This window comes from Megascapheus bottae, chromosome 10 (genome assembly GCF_031878675.1).
Source record: "Megascapheus bottae isolate mThoBot1 chromosome 10, mThoBot2.hap1, whole genome shotgun sequence".
NCBI lineage: Eukaryota > Metazoa > Chordata > Mammalia > Rodentia > Geomyidae > Megascapheus > Megascapheus bottae.
Window position 1 is genome coordinate 9,157,536 of NC_143518.1, and position 26,426 is coordinate 9,183,961.

At 35.8% G+C, this 26,426-nt stretch overlaps 2 protein-coding genes and 1 pseudogene across 2 annotated transcripts; all 3 read right to left on the reverse strand.

The window, feature by feature from the left end:
• Positions 1 to 317: 317 nt before the first annotated feature.
• LOC150057472 (olfactory receptor 14K1-like) lies at positions 318 to 1,292 on the reverse strand. Its single transcript, XM_090340030.1, has one exon. The coding sequence runs from the start codon at positions 1,290 to 1,292 to the stop codon at positions 318 to 320; it is 975 nt and encodes a 324-aa protein (XP_090196156.1).
• An 8,426-nt stretch (positions 1,293 to 9,718) lies between these two features.
• On the reverse strand, positions 9,719 to 10,668 carry LOC150057473 (olfactory receptor 14A2-like; annotated as a pseudogene).
• An 8,467-nt stretch (positions 10,669 to 19,135) lies between these two features.
• LOC150057474 (olfactory receptor 14K1-like) lies at positions 19,136 to 20,161 on the reverse strand. Its single transcript, XM_090340031.1, has one exon. The coding sequence runs from the start codon at positions 20,159 to 20,161 to the stop codon at positions 19,136 to 19,138; it is 1,026 nt and encodes a 341-aa protein (XP_090196157.1).
• Positions 20,162 to 26,426: the final 6,265 nt, after the last annotated feature.

Here is a 26,426-nt window from a genome sequence, read left to right on the forward strand (position 1 = left end):
GTTTGATGTGATTTACCTATCTGATATTCCTTATTGTAATTAAAAGATTTCAATGTAATGCATTCATATGAACCAATATTCTTGAAAGAGATTTTTTAAAGTTAAACAGAGTCTGTCATGGAGTCACAAAGACTGAATTACATAGATTACTCTAACATATACCTAACTCAAATGGGTTCTGTGACGATGACAGTGTGTCACTATTCTAAACTTTTAAGATAAAACTAAACATGGCGGTGTGACACTGAATTATTTTCTTTATATCACAAAAAATCTATGCCATTACTCAAATATCTATCAATGACAAGTGACGTTCTTCAGGATTTCTTGATAGTGGTAATTCTATTGCTTTCCTGAGGGCACTTAAAGTGAGATAGCTTCCACAGGAGCTTCCACAGAGAAGCTTTGATTTCCTTGTTCCGCAGACTGTATATTACAGGGTTCAAGGATGGAGGCATCACAGAATAGGAAGCAGATGCCAAAAAGTCCATGAGGTGTGGGGAGTCCGGGACTGGCTTCAAATGAGCATACACTGCTGTCACTACAAATGTGGTGACCACGATGAGATGGGGGACACAGGTGGAGAAAACTTTGGATCGCCCTTGTGTTGACGGCATTCTCAAGACTGTATTGAATATGTAAGCATAAGAAATTCCCATGCACAACATGGAGAAAAATCCACACAGGATTGCAATGGCCACACTAACATCAATGGTGACATGCATTTTAGAGCAAGAGATCTTCAGTAGAGAGGGGATATCACAGAAAAACTGTGGGAGTTTTTTGGAGCTACAGAAGGACAGAGAGAAAGTTCCCATAGAGTACAAGACCCCAATCAGACAACCAAACAGCCAAGAAGCAGCTACTATCTGCATGCAGACTCCCTTGTTCATAATGACATCATAATGTAGAGGATGACAGATGGCCACATAGCGGTCACAGGACATGCCTGTGAGGAGAAAAAGCTCACAACCAGCAAAGTGAACCACCAAGAAGAGCTGACACACACATCCTGCGAAAGAGATGGTGCTGCTGTGTGTCCAACAGTTTAGAATGAGGTTAGGGACAGTGACTGAGATGAAGCCAGCATCAAGGGAAGATAAGTTCTTCAGGAAGAAGTACATGGGGGTGTGAAGACACTGGTCTATGGTGACAAGGGTGAAGATGAGAAGATTCCCCAAGATGGTTTCTAAGTAAATGAGCAGAAAGAGAAAGCCGTGCACAGCCTGGATCTGCCTGCTGTCGGAAAACTGAGTGAGGAGGAAGTCCAGCTCCACTGTGTGGTTGGCCATGAGGCCCCTGCATTTACCTGATGTGTGCAAAAGAAGGAAGAGCATTCATTTGTCACAGGCTGAGACTTTCTCTTACTGAGCATTAGTTGGGCTGGAGTTGAAACACGATCTTCAGAGCTCATCCTCTTGAGTAGCAAGGATTACAAGCATGAGCCAATGGCCCTTTGTTGAGTTCATGACTCTTGATAATGATATTTGTATAACCATCTCTACAAGTAACTACCACATATTTGTACTGTATATGTGTGTGTGTGTGTGTGTGTGTGTGTGTGTGTGTAGTATATACATCTAGTAAACTAGTGTATATATATATGTATATATATATGTATTAAGAGTAGGTCTGTGAACATTGCCAATATGATGTCTAATCATAGACTAGGAAAATTCAGCAAAAATAAATGTGGCATTTGTAATGCTCCCAAAATATTTTCTAAACAATTTTCTATACACATTTACACTTTTCACTGCACATTTACATTTTCTAAATACAATTACTCTGATATTTTTATGTTGTATAAATGTATAAAATTTTCATGACATTACACATTTATGAAGTACAATGTATAAAGTTTTAAAGTACTTTGTATCGTTAAAATGAACATTTCATGGTAGTTTGGATTTTGCTTCAATTGATTCCTTGCTTGCAAGCACTTGTAGATAGAAAAATGTTCGCTTTGCACATGCTTGTTCACACATGGACTGTGATGGTTTCTCTTTGACTAACTTTCGTGTAGACTTAGGATGTTATAAAATTCAGACTCACCTGATAGATTTGAAGTACTAACGTTTCCTTTTTTCATGAGAGCTGCATCCACATTGAAAGAGAGAAAGTCACTGACTTCATTTTATCAGAAGTCCTCTTTTGATTGAAGCTGAAAAAGTTTTCCATGCACTCTACGTCACCTACTGGAAAACAATGAACAGAGGACAGAGATTTCTCATGGGGATCCTGGTGCAATAGTTTATGAAGCTTCAGTAAGATCATCAGTTAGTTGGTAAACACAGGCTCTAGCTTTGCCCTTCTGTGTGATGTGGAACTCTGAAGTATTTTAATTTTTTCAAAATAATTTTGTCTTCTAGTGCCACAGATATACAAATCCTTCTCTGATTCTTGCCAATATTTAAGTACTAGGTTGTGTTCTTTTCCTATATTAATTTTTTGCTATTGAACAAAACATTCTGAAAGTAGTTTTATAATTTTAATGTTGGTTAAAACTGTAATCTTGTTTCATGTCCCAATTGAAATGTGAATGTTCTCATGATAAATAGAAATATACAGATCAGCAGAATTTAATCATTTATTTTGATTACAAGTTTATGAAAAGTAACCAGAACATCTCAGATTTCTACCTAATGTTATTTTATTTTTTTATTAAATAATTTATTAACATTTATTTTTACATCATATTTCAAATGTCATGTTTAATGAACAAGTATTCAAGAAGGGCATCTCTATATATAATCACTGGCAATTAGGTTTTAGACCCTAATTAAAATTAAACTGAGGGTTTGTATGTCATAAATACATATTAATCTGTCATAAAATATTGTCTAATGTTATTTTACATAGCTATACTTATAAACATATACACAGATATGCCTACCAAGTTATTTCATATGTTTCTAAAGCTACATTTTAAAAGAAATATTCATTAACTAACTCCTACTTAAACTAAACAGTTTCTATAAAAATCTAAAGTTAACTGTAGAACATATTCTACAGATAGCCTTCTTTAGCATTAAGTTAGAAAATAATGTGATTTCATGAGATAAGTGGCATAAAGCAAAACAGCACAGAGAAAATCTGCTGTTGTCTTCAAGTTAGACTTCTGAGTCTAGGATTGTAAGAAAGTAAATTTCTACTGTGTTAGTTATATAGTCTGTTGTTTTTATGTGATTATTGGAACAAAGTGATATACATCTAGGCATGTAGGGGGGCCAGGAGTTTGGCCTAGTGGTAGAGTGATTGCCTAGCATGCACGCAGACCCGGGTTCGATTCCTTGGTACCACATACATAGCAAAAAGCCGAAAGTGGTGCTGAGGCTCACGTGGTAGAGTGCTAGCCTTGAGAAAGTCCAAGGACAGTGCTCAGGCCCTGAGCCCAAGCCCATGACTGGCAAAAAAAACAAAAACAAAAACAAAAAACAAAAAACATCTAGGCATGTAGGTACAAACAATGAAGTATTCAGAAAGCAATCCAACAAAATATGTTCACTACCCATAATGTGAAAAATATGAAGCATGGAGGTTGATATATATGATCGATTTATAATATGTGTATGGAAGTAGCAAAACAGTGTGTGTCTGTTTGCGAGTGTGTGTGTGTGTGTGTGTGTGTGTGAGAGAGAGAGAGAGAGAGAGAGAGAGAGAGAGAGAGAGAGAGAGAGAGAGAGAGAGAGCGCCAGAGAGAGAGAGAGAGAGAGAGAGAGTTTGTGTATGTTTGTGTGTGTGTCAATTCAAAGGCTTAAATTCAGGGCCCAAGTCCTATCTCTGTGCTTTTGTGCTCAAGACTAGCACTCTGCTATTTGATCCATAGATCCAGTTTCAGCTTTTTGGTGGCTAATTTCAGAAAAGAGTTTCATAGTCTTTCCTGCCTGGGCTTTTGACAATCTTTATACCACAGCCTCCTGAGTAGCAGGATTTCAGGTGTCAGCCACCAGAATCAGGAGATTTCAACCTTAGTTAAAACATGGTAAGACACCTTTGTAAAATTTAAAGCCTAAGTGTTTTGTTATTTCCTCTAAATTTCAATATACTTAATTTTTTTTTGCAAAAGTCTATTTTTGTCAGATAATGTGCAGAGAATAAAATCCAGTATACTAAAATTTGAGAGAAATGGTAAATAATAAAGTACTTAGACTTTAAATTTCTTACTTTTTTATTGTAATTAATAGAAGGGTTACAGTTATATTTGCCTGATAGATGGTGCATTACTTCACACACATTGAAGCCCTTCTCATGTTTTTGTCTCCATTTCCCCTTCCCCATCCCTCCGCTCATTTTGTTTTCCCTCTTCCCTTTCCTATTTCAAATAAACAAACAAACGCATATACAATATACCAGATAACAAGGTGAGATATTGTAACAATATAACCAAGGAACAACAAAAGAGATGAGAAATATCATAATACATTAAGAACAACAATCCCACAGTATATGGCTCTTGTTTCCATATGCTGGAGGTCCTTTCATTTAGCCTCATCCTATATGGCCTAATGTATCTAGGTTTTGAGCTATTGTAATCCTCTGCTAGGAGAGACCAAGGTTTGCACTAATGATTACAAATGAGGGAATTTAAAATTAAAAAAAAAACAAGTTTAATACTGTAAGTGATCTTGAGAGAAATCATGTAAAATTCTTGTGAAGAAAAGAAACTTTCACATAATCCTCTGCTAGGAGACCAAGGTTTGCACTAATGATTACAAATGAGGGAATTTTAAATAAAAAAATGGGTTTAATACTGTAAGTGATCTTGAGAAGAAAGTAAACTTTCATATATATTACATAGGCTAGGTTATTGGATTTGCAGAAATGCATATTTTAATCCAGCAATGTTTTTTAGGATACTTTTGCAGTAAGTAAAGCATGGTTTCATGTGCATTCCATAGATAGGGTCCTTGAGGTTTTAGTATGCTTCTCTTCTTTTCCTCCTTAATCCTCACACTTCACATTTCTATTTTTATTTATTTTTTAGTATTTATTTATTTATATTTATTTTTTTTATTGAAGTCAGTGCCTCTGTATGGAGACAGGAGATGTCTACATAAGCACACTTGTAATGAAGCAGTGGACATAAGGAACAGATGATGCCCATTTGGCCACGTTTATTCATGAGGTAACTGCAGAGTTTAAAATGAGAAAATGGTGATCACTGAAATCCATGCATAGCACTATAAAGAGGTAGGTGATTGGGGCTGTGAGTGTGGCCTAGTGATAGAATGCTTGTTCAGCCTGCCGGGAGCCCTGGATTCGATTCCTCAGTATCACATACACAGGAAAAGCGGGAAATGGTGCAATGGCACAAGTGGTAGAGCTGTAGGCTTTAGAAAACCCAAGGGCAGAACCCAGGACCTGAGTTCAAGCCCCAGGATTGGCAAAAAAAAGGTAAGTGATGGCTTATTTGAAAGACTTGTTTTATTAATGAAAATATTTGGGCTAACCTTTAAAAATTTAAGTGGGCTTACTACAGAGATATTTAACCATATTTGGCTCATGAAAAGAATTAAGTACATTTGTCACCAACTGAACTTTCTCAATCTTGATCCAAGTGGTTTGATAATAATCCACTGCATCATACACAAAGAATTCTTACACATTCACTGTAGGCTGAACAATATAATACAAACTATAGGGTAATATATACAATTTGTAATAAATAGAGAGCTTTGGGGTAACATTGATTAAGATGCCTTGTCTGTATTCATATACTGCTTGGTTAAATGAAAAGTACTTATAATAAAAACACATTTTATTATAAAGTATTTTTAAGGTAGAAACTTTAACATCTTCCAGTTTAAATTATTTCTTATCAGTTTTTGATTATGGTGCCCAGTGTCTTAAAAATTCATTTATCTGATTTGGAGAAGGAAAGGAAAATAACAAAATGTTGAGACTAAGGATATAGAGTTAACCAATTCAACAGCAATATTCACAAGACATTATGTTACATCTTAGGTGAAAGGGGAGTCAGGAGGGAGAGGAAATGAGAGAAAACAAGGAAAGGGGTAACAATGGTCAACAAAAATGTACTCTTCATCTTATCAAACTGTAACCCCTCTGTACCATACTCTTACAATAAAATAATAATAAATAAAAAATAAATAAAAGTAAAATACAGAAGTTACTGAATAATTTTAACTGTATAAAAAGATCTTTATCAATAGGAGTTAGTGGTAGCTGAGTCCTATGAACATTAGCTTTTACAACTGTGGAATGAGTCAAACCATTCCTGGAGATGAAGGAAAAATCTGTCAGTGATAACAATGGGCTGTATCCTAACATTCATGCTGGACAATATGAAGTTCAGGACCTAATATTCAATTATAGAACAGTAACCAGTTTCTCAGTGTCTTGATTTCAAATATGAAACCACTGGAAGATAAATGAAGGATGTAAAAATGTAAGTTTAATGAAAAACATGGTATCTTTCTCCCAAGGGAATGAAAAAGTCTTCCATGACATTTCAACATACTTATGAATTATGAAATTATATGTTACTTATGAAATATTAAAAGTAAAAAGTAAACAAATGGAAGAGAAAAACATTCATGCGGAACTGGTTGCAAAGAAATGAGGAGCAGAAAGGTTTGGCTGATTCAGAACAACTTCCAGCTATGATAAATTCTTTCCAGAACTTTCACAAAGTTATCTGCACTCAACTGACCAATTGAAACCTCTGCAAAGTAAATACTATGCAAATGATTGACATAATTTTAGAAATATGAAATTATTTCATCTCATAATTTAGTCCCTCATCTCTAAAAAGTTTTCATCTCAACAGATAGAAACTATAAAAATTAGTTATAATACTTACATATTTTATATCAAAATTTCTATTTTTTAATCCTCAATTTTCATAATGTCAGTATTGTGAAATAATTGTTCAGTTTATATCTCTCCAGTCCACATTGACAGCACGAACTGAGAATTCTAATTTGTAGTAATAATTAAAATCTTTCAACTGGTATGTAACAATTTTACTTAGTTATGGGTAAGTTGTGACCCACAGAGAAACACCTAGACACACACACATACACACACACAAGCTTCACTCTACAAAGTTCAGGATACCTGATCCTGATACTTGTGGGTGATTTTGGTTGGTGGTGGTGGGGTTTTTTTTGCCATTCCTGGGCTTGAGCTCAGGGCCTGAGCACTGTCATTGGACTTTCTTGAGGCTAGAGCTCTACAACCTGAACTTCAGTATCACTTCTGGCTTTTTTCTATATATGTGGTACCGAGGAATCAAACCTGGTTCTTCGTGCATGCTACGCAAGCACTCTACTACTAAGCCAAACTATTGGCACTACCTAATACTTTTAAATTTCTTCAAGGGGAAGTGGGAAATGCATGGAGAGATAAGATCAAGTAATTGTAACATAGTAGAAGTAATTATAGTGAGAATGACTTTATGTATAAAGACTTTTTTCATGCAAATCCATGTAAAGTTTATACCAAATGGAGGGGTGAGCTGTACTCTTATGTGTTTGCTTTCACCTAATTTGTCACAGATAGGGTAGCCTGGTCCTAGGTACAATTAAGGTCTCAGGATCCAAATCCTTCACTGGAACTATGCCTTCTGGAAATTTTTAGTTTCCTTTTGAATTTTTTCTTTATTTGAATTTTAGAACCTGTCTGTATATTATTATATCTATTCAAAGATGCTAGGTTCACTTTCCTGGGAAAATAAATCAGATAATTTTGTGTAATCATTATAGAACCTACATCTCATTCATTTTTAATGAAACTAGCACAGATAACTCATTAGGACACATTTTCCCATACACATATTTCAACATAGTTAAGGAATCATTTAGAAAAAACATAGAATTAGTAATGTTCCCATTAACAGGTAGAAAAATTTAAATACACGCTGCCCTGTGAGCTTGACAGTGTGAATGATAAAAGCATTAGTGCTTGGTATAAAAGAGTGGAAGGAAATTTGACATTGGAATTTCCTTCACCTTATTGTAATAGCAAGTGTGTGTTGAGTTCAATCATAATATTGGGAGATGAGCACTTATGATCTTTGTCACCTCATGAGTTATAGGCAGGACATTCTGTAGCAAGACTTCCAGCAGAACCAGAGTTCTGCAACATGAGATCTTTAGCATATTGATTCAAAGACTCTTGTGAATGCCACTCAATTTGGAGAGTGAAACAAAGATGAACAAAATACATTAGATTGATCTGTAAGGTTTTAGAACTGCAGCTTTTGGTATGTTCTTTTGCATAGTCACAGATATCAAAACTTACTCCTTTCTTCAAATCTGTTCTATGTATTGATACTGAATAATAGTTTGGCTTATTTCCTACTGATCATTACATTTTAAGGTAAATATAACTGGATGGATCCCAAACTCTGGCTTCCGGCATTGTGTAATTTATTCTAATTACTTTTTATTCAGTGTTTCCATAGAAGTAAGAAAACCTGGAGTATCCCATTTGCATGCATGGTCTGAGCAGTATAAAGATTTGAAAAATGATTTCTTAGTGTTGGAGCTATTGTCAGACTTGGTAAGAATGCCTCCACAATTTTAAATACAAATAAAAACATAGTGTCTGACATCTCTGTTAACCAAATATGTACAGGATGTCAGGATCCTCATTCTCATAATAAAGTTAGCAATGGTATTGGGAAAAATTTTAGATAACAGATGATAATGTATATGTACAAAAATAATTGTCATACAATAAATGACTATGTCCAAGTAATTGTCAGTAAAATAAGAGCTATAATCTTTAAAATTTTGTTTTCATATCTCTAATGAATATATTGGTAATTTTAATTCACCCCCTGCACCTAGGAAGAACAGAGTCCCTGTTGATTCACCTTCTTTCTAAATTCAATTGGAAAATATAGCAGATCTTGAAAAGCATCCTGTTGCAGAACTTTCTATGGGGTCTTTAAATTATGACATTGGGGCCCTTGAGGATGGAATTAGTGTCTTAACTAGAAACCAGGAATCTGTGCTGTGGTTCAAATTGTACAGGGATAGCTTTATACAAAAAGACTTTCAGGGACAGAGCCCCTGTGCAGAATTTAAGCCCCAGAACCAGTAACAAAAATTTAGAAAATTTAGAAAGCAAGATATGAATTATTTTCCACTTACATAATTTGGGGTGGAAATGCAGATTTGTCTGGTCACCTGGGCGGCCTTCATTCTTCCTGGTGTTTCTAGAGAATGTGTCTTTTTAACCTTTTTTATCCATAGAAGCTACACTCATTCTGTAGCTTATAAGATCTATTTCATCATTGTAAATATAGCTCCTCAACAGGCACATAACTCTCTGCTACTCTCAACTAGTAAGGGTTGATCTAATTGTATTGTGACCATTTTGAGAACTTATGCATCCCAAGCTTTTTAATGCAATCATAATTGTTTCTTTTTGCAGCATTAAGCACTGTATTTCAGGCCCTAAGTAGGTAGAAATTAGAAGCTTTGTAATGTCATTCAGATTCTGTGACTGAAGATCTGAAGTTTGAATAACATGAACTGAATGTCAAGCTTGTTCAGGCCAAGATGCACTTTAAATTGTTAACTTGAGCTTGTAATTATATTGTAATATGTGAAACAAAATTCTTGAGAGCAAACAAAATATAGGTCTGCTTCTATTATGTTAAAAATAACACATGTATATTAAGATCACTAAATATATGGCTATAGAGAAAAATGGTCAACAAAATGCAAAGCCATATCATTTGTCATTCCAAATATTGTTTTCCCATAACACAGTCATGTAGTCTCCACAGGAGCTTCCTAAGAGCAGTCTTGATTTCCTTATTTCTCAGACTGTATATTACTGGGTTCAAAGATGGAGGCATCACTGAGTAGAAAACAGATGCCAAAAAGTCCACAAGGTGAGGAGAGTCAGGGACTGGCTTCAAATGGGCAAAGACAGCTGTCACTGTAAATGTGGTAACGACTATGAGATGGGGAACACAGGTGGAGAAGGCTTTGGACCGGCCTTGTAGGGAGGGCATTCTCAGCACTGTATTGAAGATGTAAATGTATGAATACCCAATGCACACAAGGCAGAGAAATCCATACATGATCCCCATGCTGACACTAACATCAGTGATGATATGCTTCCTAGAACAAGAAATCTTCAGTAGAGAGGGGACATCACAGAAAATCTGTGGGAGTTTTCTGGAGCCACAGAAAGAGAGAAAGTTCCAGCTGTGTTTAAAACTCCAAAGATACTGCCGAAGAACCAAGAAAGAGCCACCATCTGCACACAGAGTCTATTGTTCATTATGGCCTCATAGTGCAGCGGGTGACAGATGGCCACATAGCGGTCATAGGACATGGCTGTTAGGATGAAATACTCAGACCCAACAAAATGAATCACTAACAAGACCTGACACACACAGCCTGGGAAAGAGATGATGCTTCTGTGAGTCAAAGAGTTCAGAAGGAGGTTTGGGACAGTTACTGAAATGAGGCCCACATCAAGCAAGGACAAGTTCTTCAGGAAGAAGTACATAGGGGTGTGAAGACACGGGTCCACAGTGACAAGGGTGAAAATGAGAAGATTCCCCATGAGAGACTCCAGGTAGATCAGCAGGAACAGGAAGCCAAGGAAGATCTGGATTTGCTTGCTGTCTGAGAACTGGGTGAGCGTGAAGTCTGTCTCTACTGTCAGGTTGGCCATGACTTTCACTGTACTGAAAGCCTATAGGCAAAAGAAGGACAGACATATGTTCATCTCTTGCTGAGATCTCCCATAGTGCATTTCACTGCTTAACCATGCATTTTATCTTGACAAAATCAAGATTTTAATCAAAAGCATTTAGATTTTTATTTTGTTAAATACATGTCACAGTTTATGACCTTAAAATATCCATTTATTTGTTTATTTACTTATTTGTTTATTTGGGGGGCACAATCTGAATTGAAGCTTCCTTCTCTCCTTGCCTCTTTCTTTTCCTCACTCAGTTCTATTCTTCTTATCTTCTCATTCTCTGTTTTTCAAATCATTTCATTATGTTAAATTCACATACATGTAAGAAAGATAATGTAAGGAACCAGCTATAATGATAAACACATAATCAATATTTTTATTTTTATTTTTCTTTAATAAGAGGAAAAGCATTCCTAGGAAGTTTTGAATGCATAGGATTTTTTTAAATTCGAATATAGAATACAATAAATATTAAAAAATTAATAAACTCTGTAATTTAACATTTTATCCTGAATTGTTAGCTAAATGAACTCATCTTACAAAAGAATTTTAAGAAATTTCAAAGGGAAGTTGCATTGAATATATTTGTGTATGGGCATGATTGTAATGGGAAGTTACATTTTCATTGAGAACAAAACATTTTCTATTTCTTTGTATTGTTAAATATATTGTACAGACTTGAAAAACTTAAAGTAAAATGGAATATAAAAATTAAAAACTGACTTTGTTACCTAGTACATTGTATATATATTTATTTATTTGAAACAGACAAGGGAAGGGGAAAAAGATTATTTGTTAGGGGGTGAGGGGTGGGAAAGGGAGACAAAGACATGAGATGGAGTATCAAGTTTCAAGAAGTAATGTTCCCATTAATTACCTGATGAATGTAACTATAACCCCTCTATATATTATCCAGACAATAAAATAAAATAATTTAAAAAATTAAAAATCAAACTCCTTCATTAATGGCAACTCCTTTTTAAAACTACTTAAAGATAATAATGAAGAAAGAAAATTGAAAAATACAATTATAGAACTGTGTCATACAATTATAAGCAATAGTAGGTATGGGTGATAATATGGGAAACTTTAAAATTCCTGATGCATAGGCTTATTCCCTTAGCTTTTCTATACATTCTGATTGCTTTCTAAGTCTCTCACATTCTGCAACTTACTCCCTTACTTACTGTATTTCTAGTGAGATTAGTTATTAATAAATACACTATACCAAATGACAGCACTAGAGAAGAGGTGGCTCTCCCTAGGTAACTCAGTTACTTAGTGTGTGAGGCAGAATGAAATGTAAGTAGTAGTCATGTAGGCAACAAAAGATAATTATATTAAATTGAATACAGTAATGGAATATTTCAAAATATATTCCACATCTCTAATAAGTATATCATTTTCCAAAAGAATAATTTATTAAGTGCCCCCACTGACCCCTATCCAACTTGCCAAGCCTTTTCAATTGTGCAAGTGACAACTTTATACATCTCATGACAACTTATTCGTCTTATGAGACAACAGAAATTTATAGACCTTGATCTCAAGCACAATATGGATGGTAATGATCTATTTTTCTAACTGAAAATGGGTCTGTAAGAAGTGCTTAAGTTGCTATGTCTATCTTATAATTTGTCTGAGGCACTTAAGGGCGAGTGTGAAAGGTCAGGACGCTGTGAAATCAGACTGAACAAGAGGTGCACTGTTTTAGAGAAGTGGCTTTCTTCCTGATACTAAGAATGAGGTGTTTAAAAATTGCAGTAAGTTGCTGTGCAGATTATGGCTTCACTAATCATGTATTTGTTGCTTCATCTTTGGCATTATACTTCTTGGAAATTTAGCCTCTTTAACAAAATATCAATTCCTTTTCAGAAGGGATCTAGCTTTGAATGCTTTCACGAATAGGTTTTGTACTAAGGTACTATAAATGAACATAAGAACAATTAGAATAGAATTGAAAACGCTCATGGAGCTTTCTAAGTTTAGAAATTTAGAGTTTTTTGGCTACTCTGTAACTTCTAGTTCTAATTATTTAATAAATTCTTCCATCTCTCAATTAATGTTTATGCCTATATGTATATAATATTTACCAAATTCAGTATTTAATATAAGAAAAAAGTGCTAGAATATTTGGAAATTTGTTCTCCGGTCTTCTCATAATTCAAGTTTGGAAAGCTTAAAAAGTTATTCATTCTCATTAAAGTTAAAAGGTAGAAAATAATGGCCCTTATGTTATTTTCAGTCAAGTAATTATCTCCTATGCAACTGAATATCATATATTAATTTTAAATATACCATTACTGGGTGAAAATAGTTGATGGGATTACCATTGTTTGAAATATGAAGTTCAGTCTATCATAGGAAATGCTATTATAATGGCAATTGTTCTTATGATTTCTGAAAATTAAGGTTTACTTAACCATCTCTAAGAGACAACATCACCTATCAGGGCTATAAAGCAAATTTGGACCTTGAAATCTGCAATGAGGGTAAAAGGTGGTGTGGCAGATTCTGGGACAAAAGCATAAGAGTTTGAATGTCTCCAACACAAAAGAAAACTTTTCAGGGTGAAAATGAGAATTGCTCTGGTTTGGATATTTTATATGAAATATTGTATCAAATACACTACACCTCATAAATACAAGCTACAGCAGTGAAATCACTTTTTATGAGCATGTATCAACCAATCTAATACTTTAAAGGGAAATTTATATTCTGCATAAATAAGCACCTTATTTGAAAGCACTTACATATAGAAAAACACTTCTTTGCACATGATCGTACATAGGCTATGGTGACATTCTACCTCATTACTTTTCTCCAATATTATGAAGCTCCAGTCTTCAGATTCACCTATAGGATTCAAAGTGCTAATATTTGATCTCTTCTATTCATGTTGAGAAGGGAAAAGTCAGTGATTTCATCTCAATTTAAGTCCTGTTTTTAATAGAAGGGAATAATGTCCAATTTACTCTGCATTACCCTCTGGGAAGTCAAAGGGCTGACGACAAACCCAGTCCTATGGGGACCATGATGCATTTCTATATGGAGCCTCATTCTCAATGGTGATATGAGTATGCAACCTGGACCTGATGATCCTTGTGCTCCTGCTGTGACCTTTCCCCTAAGGTCACTGAGAGTCCCACCTGCCTCCTCACCAGTGGAACATAAGATGGTGCTCAGTGTACGTTGGTTGCTTTGTGTTACAATCCATGTTCTAAATGATGGGATATTTAAATTTGAGCTCATATATAGTTTTGGAGCTGTCAGTAAATGTAAATCATATTTTTTATCCAATTATATTTATTCCTATGTTCCCTCTCTGTCGGGGTCCTTCATCCCCGGTCCCTCTTGACTTATAGGAGGGATGGGGATAGACACGCCCTGACCAGGCCAAGCCATGGGAGAAGAGGGCCCACTGTCCTCCCATACTCAGCCTTCTTACCCAGGGGCACAAACAGAGACGCCAGGCAGCTTCATCATGGCAGGAAAATCTCTCTCTCTATTCCCCAAATTTCTCCTCCTTATATTAGATGCCTTAGCCTATCAGCACAACAGGTGGGCAGGACAAAGAGGTCCACGTGTTTACCCCTATTACAGGTCTTAGCAGAAAGTTTTTAGACATGGTGTTACTCGGTCCCCAACACCTCTGAGAAAGGAAAGTCTGTTTGTGATCTAAGCTAGCTCTGAAAAATGAACATATGAGTATAGCAATACAATATTCTCACTGTTTCTTATATGACTATAGAAAAATATATGCAGGAGTTAGGAATAAAGCTATTATTCCACATAAAAGAATAATAATAATTCACACATTATAGCAAACATGAAACAGCTTGAATTTTGTCAGCATTAAAATAATTTCTAATAAATTGTAGCCATTGAAGCATCTTCTTTCTTTCTTTCTTTCTTTCTTTCTTTCTTTCTTTCTTTCTTTCTCTCTTTCTTTCTCTCTTTCTGTGATTCTCTTTTCCAGGCAGTATGTTTACATATAGATTTATGAGAAACATTCAATTTACAACAAGTTTAGGGAAACTAAGCAAGTTGTGTTTCTTTACATCTGGATTAGTTGGCTTAATTAAAATTTTTCCTAGGGCCAGGAGTTTGGCCTACTGGTAGAGTGCTTGTCTACCACACACAAAGACCCTGGTTCAATTTCTTAGTACCACATACATAGAAAAAAAGCCAGAAGTGGTGCTGTGGCTCAAGAGGTAGAGCTCTAGCCTTGAGAAAACCCATGGACAGTGCTCAGGACCTGAGCTCAAGCCAAGGACAGGCCAAAAATTTTTTTCCAAGACTTTCCATTTCCTTATAAGTACAAAATAATTCTCTCTGGTGGATAAGTAGAATTCTATGCTGGTAAGGATGTGGCCAAAAGGGAACTCAGCCACAATGTTGGTAGGAATATAAACTTCTTCAACCACTTTGGAAAACAGTATGAAGGTTCTCAAAAAGAATAAACATAGAGCTTTCTTATGACCCAGCAATTCCCAGTCTAGTGCAATTATGCACTAGAACAAAAACAAGGCTTTATTAAAGATACCAGCAGAGCTATGCTCATTGCCACATTGACTGCCAGAGCCAAGATTCTGTAATCAACCAAGATGATGAATGGATCAAGAAAATATGCCATGATCTCTAATATAATACCCACCTGATGGTGCTTCTGCACCCTAGCCTAGCCCACTGCTGAGGATTGCACTCTTAGTGGCCCCTGGAGTTGGCACAGTCTTGAAGCCATTCACTAGCCAAGCTTCAGGTTTAAACTGGTGAGTGATTTAAAGGCAAATTCACAGAGGAATTCTGTTTGTATGAAACTAAACAGATGTACTTGTCAAGAGATACTTCTATCTTCTTCGGATTTTGACATCACAAGATTACTGCATATGTTTATTTGTTTATTTGAAATAGGGAACAGAAGGGGGAAAGCAAGATGATTGGGAGGAGGTGGAAGGAGGAAATGGGGACAATATATGAGAAGGTTGGAGAAGTCATGTACCCATTACCTGACGAATGTAACTGTAACCCCTTTATACATTGTCCTGACAATAAAATGAAATAAAAAACTTTAAAAATGAAATATAGAAAGTTTTCTTCATTTATTTAGGAGATTTTGCTTTGTATATTTGCTCATTTCATCTTTTTTTGCCCTTACTCGAAAGAAATTTCTGTGTGTCTGTTGTTCACAGGGTTTAGGTGCTTTCCCCAACCTCTCTTTGTTCAAGGTCATTGTGCTGACATTTGATCCACAGCTCTTCTTCTGGGTTTTTTTAGTTCTTACCTAAAGATAAGGGTCTTGTGAATTTTCTTGCCTGGTTTGTCTTTCAACCTCCATCTTCAGATCTCTCTACATGTTAAGTGGCTAGGATTATAAGTGTGAGCCATCACCATAAAGAAAGAAATTTTTTGCCAATCCTGGGCCTTGAACTCAGGTCTGACCACTGTCTTTGGACTTTCTCAAGGCTAGAGCTCTACCACGTGAGTAACAGCACCATTTTTGGCTTTTATCTATATATGTGGTACTGAGGAAATGAATCCCAGTTTTTGTGCATGCTAGGCAAGCCCTCTGCCACTAGGCTAAACTCTGGGTCCAAGAAATAATTTTTTATGCACAACTACATATATATATATGTATATATAAATATATGAATTATCTGAATTTTTTGGCCAGTCCTGGGGTTTGAACTCAGAGCCTAAACACTATCCTTGAGCATTCCTCAAGGCTAGTGCTTTATAATGTAAGCAACAGCACCACTTCCAGCATTACTCTTCTATGCATGTGGTACGGAAGGATCCAACCTGGGTGCATGCTAGGCAAGCATTCTACCACTAGGCCAAACTCCCTTCCCAAATTATGTGAAATTTTATATTACACAAACAGTGATGTTTATACTGGTTTCAAATCTCTGGACACAGGAGATGTGCAGAAACTTCCTGTTCCTACCAAATATGGGGGAGTGCATAACACAACTCGCACATGTCTCACTCTTCTTGTTATGAGAGGCATCATGAGATGACCCTCACTAGCACCAGAACATGTTCTACCAGACATAATACCAAATGCCCAGATTTGGGCCTAGCATCTCGGAATTGTGAGAGAAAAATTTAATAATTCAAAAATTCAATCCCAGGGGCCAGGAGTTTAGCCTAGGGCAGAGTGCTTGCCTAGTAAGCATGAAGACCAGTGTTCAATTCCACGGTACCACATACATACAAAATAGCCAAAAGTAGTGCTGAGACTCAAGTGGTAGAGCTCTAGCCTTGAGAAAGTCCAAGGACAATGCTCGAGCCCTGAGCTCGAGCCCGGTACTGGCAAAAAAAATTCAATCCAGGTCTGTACCTGCAGTCCTTTGTTACAACAACTGAAAAGGATCATAACCACCCAATTTTATTGCTTTTGCTTCTGACCTTTCAATTATTCTGTCTGCATTACAGAATAATATGAATCATAAACTGTTACTTGTTAAAAACTGATGGACACTTTTTCGACTTTATTTCACTGTGACATGTGTAAGAATGTTATTTGTTCCCTGCACCACATTCCTCTAAGGCCTGACCTCAGTTTGCCATGCTACAACACTATTTATACCAATATTCTTCAGTTAACTTCCACAATAAAAATGTACATTTTACATTTATATTTTTATTTAAATACATGTAGAAAGTGCATAAACAAGTGTAATACATGTCTATTATCTATGTTGGAAAAATTATGTACAATGGCTAGGGACTCCAATATTCATCTTAACAGAAAAAATGTTGTCAAACAATGGAAAAACTATGGTAGTAAAAAATTAAAGACTCAGAAAAATTTAGTCTTATTTAAATGATATTTTGTAAATCTGATTCCAAAACTTTAAACTTAACATGACAGATGATGAAAAATACATGAGAGTTTATGGCAGTTATTCATAAAATGACATATTACATTAGATAATACACATAAATACATCATATTTTAACATACTACAGAAGTATTTGAATCGTGTTTTCCAGAACATTCCTCACGATATTGACTCCAGTATCTGTACAAAAATTCATAAGTTTGGTAATTTATAGAGAAAATTGAAGTCTTGTGCTTACTTTTATTGCTAGAATCATAATGTATTCATTATGTCAATTGAAAACCAGCGTTATTTTCTCATTCTGTAATTTAAAATCACAATGCAGGTCACAACTAGCTAAACTCCTATGTAGCTGGAAGGTTTGCCTTCATTTTTATTTTATTTTATTATTTATTTATTTATTTATTTATTTATTGCCAGTCCTTGCTTGAACTCAGGGCCTGAGCACTGTCCTTGGGTTTTCTCAAGGGTAGAGCTCTACCACTTGAGCCACAGCACCACTTTCAGCTTTTTTCTATCTATGTGGTACCGAAGAATCAAACTCGGGTCTTCGTGCATGCTAAAAAAGCACTCTACCACAAGGCAAACTCCCGGCTCTCCCTTCATTTTTAAAGTCTCTAGTGAGGAAGATGTTTCCTCAACTATTCTAGCCCTGGAAGTTGATCTTATTTTCCAATTTAAGACAACACTTCACCAACAATGTCAGCATTGTAAGACCATCAACCACAGAAATATTATTCCTGATGGGTAAAACGAGAAAAAATTTAAAATATTTTTAGCCTTTAAGATTTGATCTACTAGTAGAGATCTGCAATAGAGCAAAACCTTGATATATAAGGCCATATAGTATGAAGCTAATTGAAAAGACCTCCAGGATATTGAAACAAAAGCCATATAATGAATGATTGTTGTCCTTAATGTACTATGTTATCTCTCATCTCTTTTGCTGTCCCTTGGTTATCTCATATTGTTATAGTATCTCACTTTGTTATCTGATATATTGGATTTATTTGTATTTGGTTATTTGAAATTGGATAGGGAAGGGGGGAAAACCAAGATGGGGAGGAGGGAGGGGAGGGTAATGGGTACCAAGACATGTGAAAGGGTATCAATATACGTGAATTAATGCACCTTCTATCTGGCAAATATCATGTAACCCTTTTATTAATTACAATAAAAATATATATAAAAAAGAAAAAAAGGATTTGATGTGATTGTATTGTGAATATTTGGTAATCTGCCCATTGCATACACCTTATTATAATACAATTTTTTCTTTTCTTGTTTTTTTTTGCCAGTCATCCTGCTTAAACCCAGGCCTGAGTACTGTCCTTGGGCTTTCTCAAGGCTAGGGCTGTACCACTTGAGCCACAGAATCATTTACACTTTTTGTATATATGTGGCACTGAGAAGTCAATCTGGATCACATCATGGGGTCACTCAAACTGAATTACATAGATTACTCTAAGTAACACATACCTAAATCAATTGGTTATGTGACAAGGCTGATGATGGGTCATTGTTCTAAAATTTTGAGATAAAAATAAAGATCACTGTGTGATACTGAATTATTTTCCTTATCCTACAAATTATCTATTCAATTTCTCAAATACGCATAAATGACAAGGGATATTCTTTAGGATTTCTTGGTGATAGTGATAGCTCTGTTGCTTTCCCCGAGAGCACTTAAAGTGAGATAGCTTCCACAGGAGCTTCCACAGAGAAGCTTTGATTTCCTTGTTCCTTAGACTGTATATTACAGGGTTCAAGGATGGAGGCATCACAGAATAGGAAGCAGATGCCAAAAAGTCCATGAGGTGTGGGGAGTCCGGGACTGGCTTCAAATGAGCATACACAGCTGTCACTACAAATGTGGTGACCACGATGAGATGGGGGACACAGGTGAAGAAAACTTTGGATCGCCCTTGTGTTGATGGCATTCTCAAGACTGTATTGAATATGTAAGTATAAGAAATCCCCATGCACAACATGGAGAAAAATCCACCTAGGATTCCAATTGCCACACTAACATCAATGGTGACATGCATTTTAGAACAAGAGATCTTCAGTAGAGAGGGGGCATCACAGAAAAACTGTGGGAGTTTTCTGGAGCTACAGAAGGACAGAGAGAAAGTTCCCATCGAGTACAAGACCCCAATCAGACAACCAAACAGCCAAGAAGCAGCTACTATCTGCATGCAGACTCCCTTGTTCATAATGACATCATAATGTAGAGGGTGACAGACAGCCACATAGCGGTCACAGGACATGCCTGTGAGGAGAAAAAGCTCACACCCAGCAAAGTGAACCACCAAGAAGAGCTGACACACACATCCTGCGAAAGAGATGGTGCTGCTGTGTGTCCAACAGTTTAGAATGAGGTTAGGGACCGTGACTGAGATGAAGCCAGCATCAAGGGAAGATAAGTTCTTCAGGAAGAAGTACATGGGGGTGTGAAGACACTGGTCCATGGTGACAAGGGTGAAGATGACAAGATTCCACAAGATGGTTTCTAAGTAAATGAGCAGAAAGAGAAAGCCATGCACAGCCTGGATCTTCCTGCTATCGGAAAACTGAGTGAGGATGAAGTCCAGCTCCACTGTGTGGTTGGCCATGAGGCCCCTGCATTTACCTGATGTGAGCAAAAGAAGGAAGAGCATTCATTTTTCACAGGCTGAACCTTCATCTTATTGAGTAACTAATTTTGACCTCGGCTGGCATTGAAACATGGTCCTCAGAGCTCATCCTCTTGAATAGCAAGCATTACAGGCATGAGCCAGTTGCTCCTTTTGATTTTCTGACTCCTAGCAATGGTATTTGTATCACCAATACTACAGGTGTCTACATTTACATAGACATTAAAATTTGAGAAGGCCTTTGTACATTGGCAATATGATCTAGCAAAATTTAGGAAAAACAAATACGGGATTTGAAATTGTCCAAAAAGTTTTCATAAACATTTACCCTGTATTTTCTAAATATAATTATCCTTAATATTTTTACATTGTATTAATGCATAAAATCACCATACTACATATCTATGACGTATAATGTATGAAGTTTCACAGGATTGTATATAGTTGTACATTTCGCAGTTTTTATTTACTTAGATCAGCTCCTTGTTTGAAAGCACTTACAGATAGAAAAAGGCTGCTTTGTACATGCTTGTTCACACATGGACCGTGATGGTTTCTCTTTTGACTACCTTTCCTACAGGATTGCAAAGATACAATATTCACACCCACCTGGTGGATTTGAAATACTAATGTTTCCTTTGTTTATGAGAACTCTTCATGGGTCTTCAGTGAAAGAGTCACTGACTTCATGTTATCAGAAGTCTTCTTTTGAATGAGGATGAAATAATTTTCAGTGCACTCCACATCACCTCTGGGAAGTCAATGGACAGAGGACAAAGTTTTCTCATGGGGACCCTGATGCAATAGTTCACGTAGGCTCATTAGGATGATAAGTTGTTACACTTGGGCTCCAACCCAACCCTTCTCACCCTGGGTTCACGCTGGGCCCATTTTTGTGGGGTCACTAAGGCTCTCATTTGTCTCCTGATGCAAAAAATCACTGTCACCCTGTCAATGTTGGCTGCTTTCTCAAAGAGCTTGATTTACCCTTCAGTATTTTTTTTCATCTCTATAAATACCTGAGGTTTGAGCAAGTATATTTTTGACAGAAAAAATAAATCTAACTGAAAATTTTGGTCTTTGATTCTATAGTGTGTGTGGGAGTGGGTTTGCATTCTTGTTTCTTTTTTTAAAAATTTTTTCCTGGACTTGGGGCTTGAATTCAAGGTCTGAGTATTAATGCTTGAGCATTTGTGCTCAAGGCTAGCAGGCTTAAATCCACTTACATCACTAAAAACACAGCTTCTTTGTTCTATTTCTGAATTTAGGTGGATACTTAAAGGTGAGAATCACAGACATCCCTTCCTGAGCTGGCTTTGACCCATGAGCCTCCTATCACAGTCTCCTGAGTAGGTAGGATTGAGTGGCATGAGAGAGTGAGGGCTGGCTTATGCTGTTTTATTATTATCCACTTTTTTAGGAAATCTGAACTGTGCACTTAGTATAGCTCCCCCAATTGAAGATGCAATGGATTTGCAGCAATATGAAGTGTGTTAACGTCTTTCTGAATTCCTTAAACATATATAATCATGTATTTATGTAAATGCACCAATATACATATGAATGTGTGAATTAAAATTATGATTATATTTACCAGAATTTATAGTAAAGGCTAAAGATGCAGTTCCTTGGGAAATGAGTTTTTTAACATGTTTGATCTCCACACAGCCAAAGTTATTTATAAATCACAAAAAATATATTGACTGAGTAGAAAGGGTAGGGGGAGGGAAATGGAGAGAAAACATGAAAAGGTATATCAATGTGTGTGAGGTAATGCCCCTTCTATCTGATGAATATAACTGTAACCCCTCTATTAATTGCAATAAAACTATATGAAGAAAAAAATTGAAATTTTCCCCTACAGTATAAATTTGATACAACATAAATTCTACCAGCTGAAAAATAGAAACCTATTTATAATGAATTTCACCATGAAACTAAACTGTAAAACTGTAGGTTCTTGGGTCGGAAGTTTGGCCTAGTGTTAGAGTGCTTATCTAGCATGCACAAAGACCGGATTCGATTCCTAGGTACCACATACATAGAAAAAAATCTGGAAGTGGTGCTGTGGCTCAAGCGGTAGAGCTCTAGCTTTGAGAAAATCCAAGGACAGTGCTCAGGCCCTGAGTTCAAGCCCCAAGTCTGGCAAAAAAACTGTAAATGCTTGAGGGATATATTTTAATAATATCAAGTAGAAATGCCAAGTGCATAGTGCTATATTCATAATACTGTGAAATAATGATTGTCTTTAAAAATTTATGCTAAACGCTGAGGAAAGCATGAGTACATTTGATGATAAGAATGGTAAAGAATTGCTAAAACTTGAACAATTCATGATGCACACAGCATAAGTTTTTCAGTCTGCCTCATGAGCTGTGAGGACATAGGAGGGTTTCATGATGAACAGAAAGAAAGACCTCAGCAGAACCTTTTGTCCTGTGAATAGATCTTTGATTTCCTGTGCCTAGAATGATGATAAAAATTATTCTTTCAGTTTCAGTTTTGGAAATGTGCCAGTTTTCAGTAAAATTCCAGTTTTCAGTAGCATCTTTAGTTTCTGATATTTTGTTATGGCAGACTGGGCTGAGAAAGATATAGAAGATATACAAGCAGAGTTGTATATTTTTTTTCTGTACTTGATCTTGAAGTAGGACTTGAGTATGGTCCTTGGGCTTTCTTAAGTATAGAACTCTACCACTTGAGTCACAGCACTACTTTTGGCTTTTTCTATGCATGTGGTACCGAGGAATCAAACTCAGGTCTTTGTGCATGCGAGGCAAGCACTCTACCACTAGGCCAAACTTCCAGCCCCCAGAGTTACATTTTTATAGAAATAAATATAAACATAAAATGAATTTTGATTTATGTAAAATTCATAAGATATCCTAATACAAAGCAACATTAATGCGTGAAATAATGTTGCTCATTCTTTCTTGATTAACTATGTATTGTCTGTTTGACATTTTTAATGAAACTATCCAAACACATAAATGAAATGTTTTACCATTGTAAGCCAATTTTACCCAATCAATTCTACACAGAAAGTGGTGAGAAAACAACAAATTTAACTAAATATTTTGTTTTTGAAATAGCATTCCCCTTTGGATACATTCCTGCTAGCATCTGTTGTTCTTTTTCTTGATAGTTGCCATTCTAACTGGTGTAAGGTAGAATTTCAATATTGTTTTGATTTGCATTTCTTTTATGGCTAGAGATATTGAGCTTTTCTTCATGTATCTTTTGGCTATTCATATTTCATCTTTAGAGAAGTTTCTCTTTAAGTCTTTAGCCCACTTTTTAATGGGGTGTTTGTCTCTTTGGGGGTGATGATCCTCTGTAGATTAACATGTAGTATAAATACAATATGGAGCTCTATGTTTCCATCAGAAAGAATGATATTGCCTCATATATAAGGAAATGGTAAGATTTATAAAAAGTCGTATTATGTAAAGTATGCCAGATCCAAAGAAAAGTAAATTGTGGAAATTCCCTCATATGTAGGAACTAGAATGTATCTGATATTATTAATGGTGGATCTCAATAACAAAATTGCTTAGTGCATAGGAATATATAAAATGAAGCATATCCACAAGAACTCCAGGATGTGGAAATAAGAGGTTGTTGTTATGTCTTGTATGTAGGTTTATTTTCAAGTTTCTCTTAATTTTCTGTACCCTGTGTCCTGTATATAAGATTATTTGATATGTGGAAGGGAAAAGGAATCACAGAAACAGCAAGACAAAGATGAACCAATGGATTATTGATACTCTAATGACACTATGTTGCATATGGACCTTACAACTTGGGGATGGGTGGATAAGGAGGGCTAAGGAGGAGAAAATGAGGAATGGGATAACAACGTTTAAAAACAATTGTTCTTGTTATCTTACTTACATAACTATAAATTCAATGTTCATCACCTTTTCAATAAAAAAGTGCAGAATTAGTAACTTTCCTATTTTCAGGTAGAAAATTTTAAATAGACACTACCCCATGAGCTTGGTAGTGTGAATGATAAAAGGGTCAGTTCATAGTAACGCTTTTGAACAAAATTTAGTAGACTTACCTGTAAGGTTTGAATACTTCAGCATTCGGCATCTTCTTTTGCATAGTCAAAGATATCAAAACTTGCTCCTTTCTTCAAATCTGCTTTATGTATTTATTTTGAATAATAATGTGGCTTATTTCCTACTGGTCATTGCATTTAGATATAATATAACTGGATGAATCCCAGACTCTGGCTTCTGGCATTTCACAATTTATTCTAAATATTGCTGGTATGTCAGTGTCTCCATTGAGTTAGGAAGTCTTGGAGTATTCCATTTACATGTGAAGCAGCATAAAGCTTAATGGAGTGACTGGTGGTGGAGCTATTGTCAAACATACTAATATATATGAAATATAGAGTCATGATAAGGAAGTCTCCATAGCTGTAAACAGAACTAGAAATTCAGTATCCAACATTTCTGATACTCCAATTATCTACAAAGTGTTAAGATGCTCATTATCATTGTAAAGTGAACAATGTTATATAGAGACATTTTAGATAAAATGATATATATTAAAATAAATGTCATAAATGGGCATTGATTGCTCACACCCCTAATCCTAATTATGCAGGTGGTTGAGATCTGAGGATAAAGCTTCAAATTTAGCTTTGGCAGAAAAGTTGCATAAGACACTGGTCTTCAATTTACAGCTAGAAACCAGAAGCGATGCTACTGCTCAAAGTTGTAGAGGACTATCCTTGAGTGAAAGAGCTTAATGTTTGTACCAACGCCCTGAGTTCAAACCCCACTACTGACAAAAACTAAATTAATATGCTAAAATGAAACAAATACCATAAAATCAATAATGATGCCCCAGTAATTATAATTGAGATAAATTAAACTAAAACTGTAATGTTTAGGATTTGGTGCATACATCTCTACTTTAAAAAATGATATTGATAATTTTAATTTTCCTCCTGGATCTACGAAGTCCAACATTGCTGTTGATTTTCCTTCTCTCTAGATTCCACTCGAAAAAAACATAGCAGTTATTGAAAACATCCTGTTTCAAAATGAATATATAGTTCCTTTCAATGTACTTATAGGGCTATATGAGCTATTGTGAATTTTAGATGTGGATCTTTAGATTATCACAGTGGGTCCCTAATGGAATTAGTGAAACCAGCAATGTGGCTCATACAATGAGGTGCTTTTTACCTTGGAAATCAACAACACCAATATGAGAAAATTCTGTACCCAGCTGAGTGTCTGATGCCCATATCTAGATTTATGATGTAAAATTCTCTTCTTATTAAGCTTCATAATCTACTCTTTGTTATGACAGTCCAGACCTATTATGCACCATCATTAGCCTTACTGTGCCTTTATTCTGCCTTCCCGATGATGTAAATTGTTTCCCACAAGTAGAATGTGGTTACCACATAGTGTATAGCTGGTTTGGCAGCACTGATGGACTCTTTCTACTCTGTTATGTAACATGTTAAAGGCAATGCTTTGCTCCCTGCAACACACACCTCTAAGAACTGACCTCAGCCTGCCATGCTTCAGCAATAAGCAAAAACTTTTAGTTAACTTTCAACTATTTATCTTTACTACAGTGAAAACAGATTTGAGCTTTAAGTTAAAAATATATGAAAAGCAGCAAGAAATAAGGAAAGGTACAAAAAATTCGAAACATGTGGGCCAAATTTGTCCACAGAAACAAACAAAAAGATTATGAAATGGTTAAGCTGAAGTCATATTAAAACTTTGTCTTGCTTTAATAGCTCCTTCAAACTCTGATTTCATTATAAAAAATTAATAATAAAATAAATGCACTAAAATTGTTTTGTTTTGCTTTTTTTTGTTTTTTTGTTGGTCAAGGGAGTTGAAGTCTGGGACTGGGCAATGTCCCATTGTCAGTTCAATCCCATTACATTACCTCTAGAGCCACAGTGCCACTTTCAGTTTTTTAGTGATTAATTGGAGATAAAAGTCTACCAGACTTTAGTGCCAAGGCTGATTTTGAGCCCAGATCCTCAGACCTCAGCCTCTTGAGTAGCTAGAATTACAGGCATGTGCCACCATACCTGGCTTGTATGTTATTTTTAATATATTACTTTTGAGTATATTGTAGCAATGTTGGAGCCAAAATATTTACTGTTTTTTTCAATATTATTCATCATTTGTTGACTTTAGTGTCATTGGTTATGTTCACATCAATCTTGATTTAAGAGTCCACCAGAAGGACCATA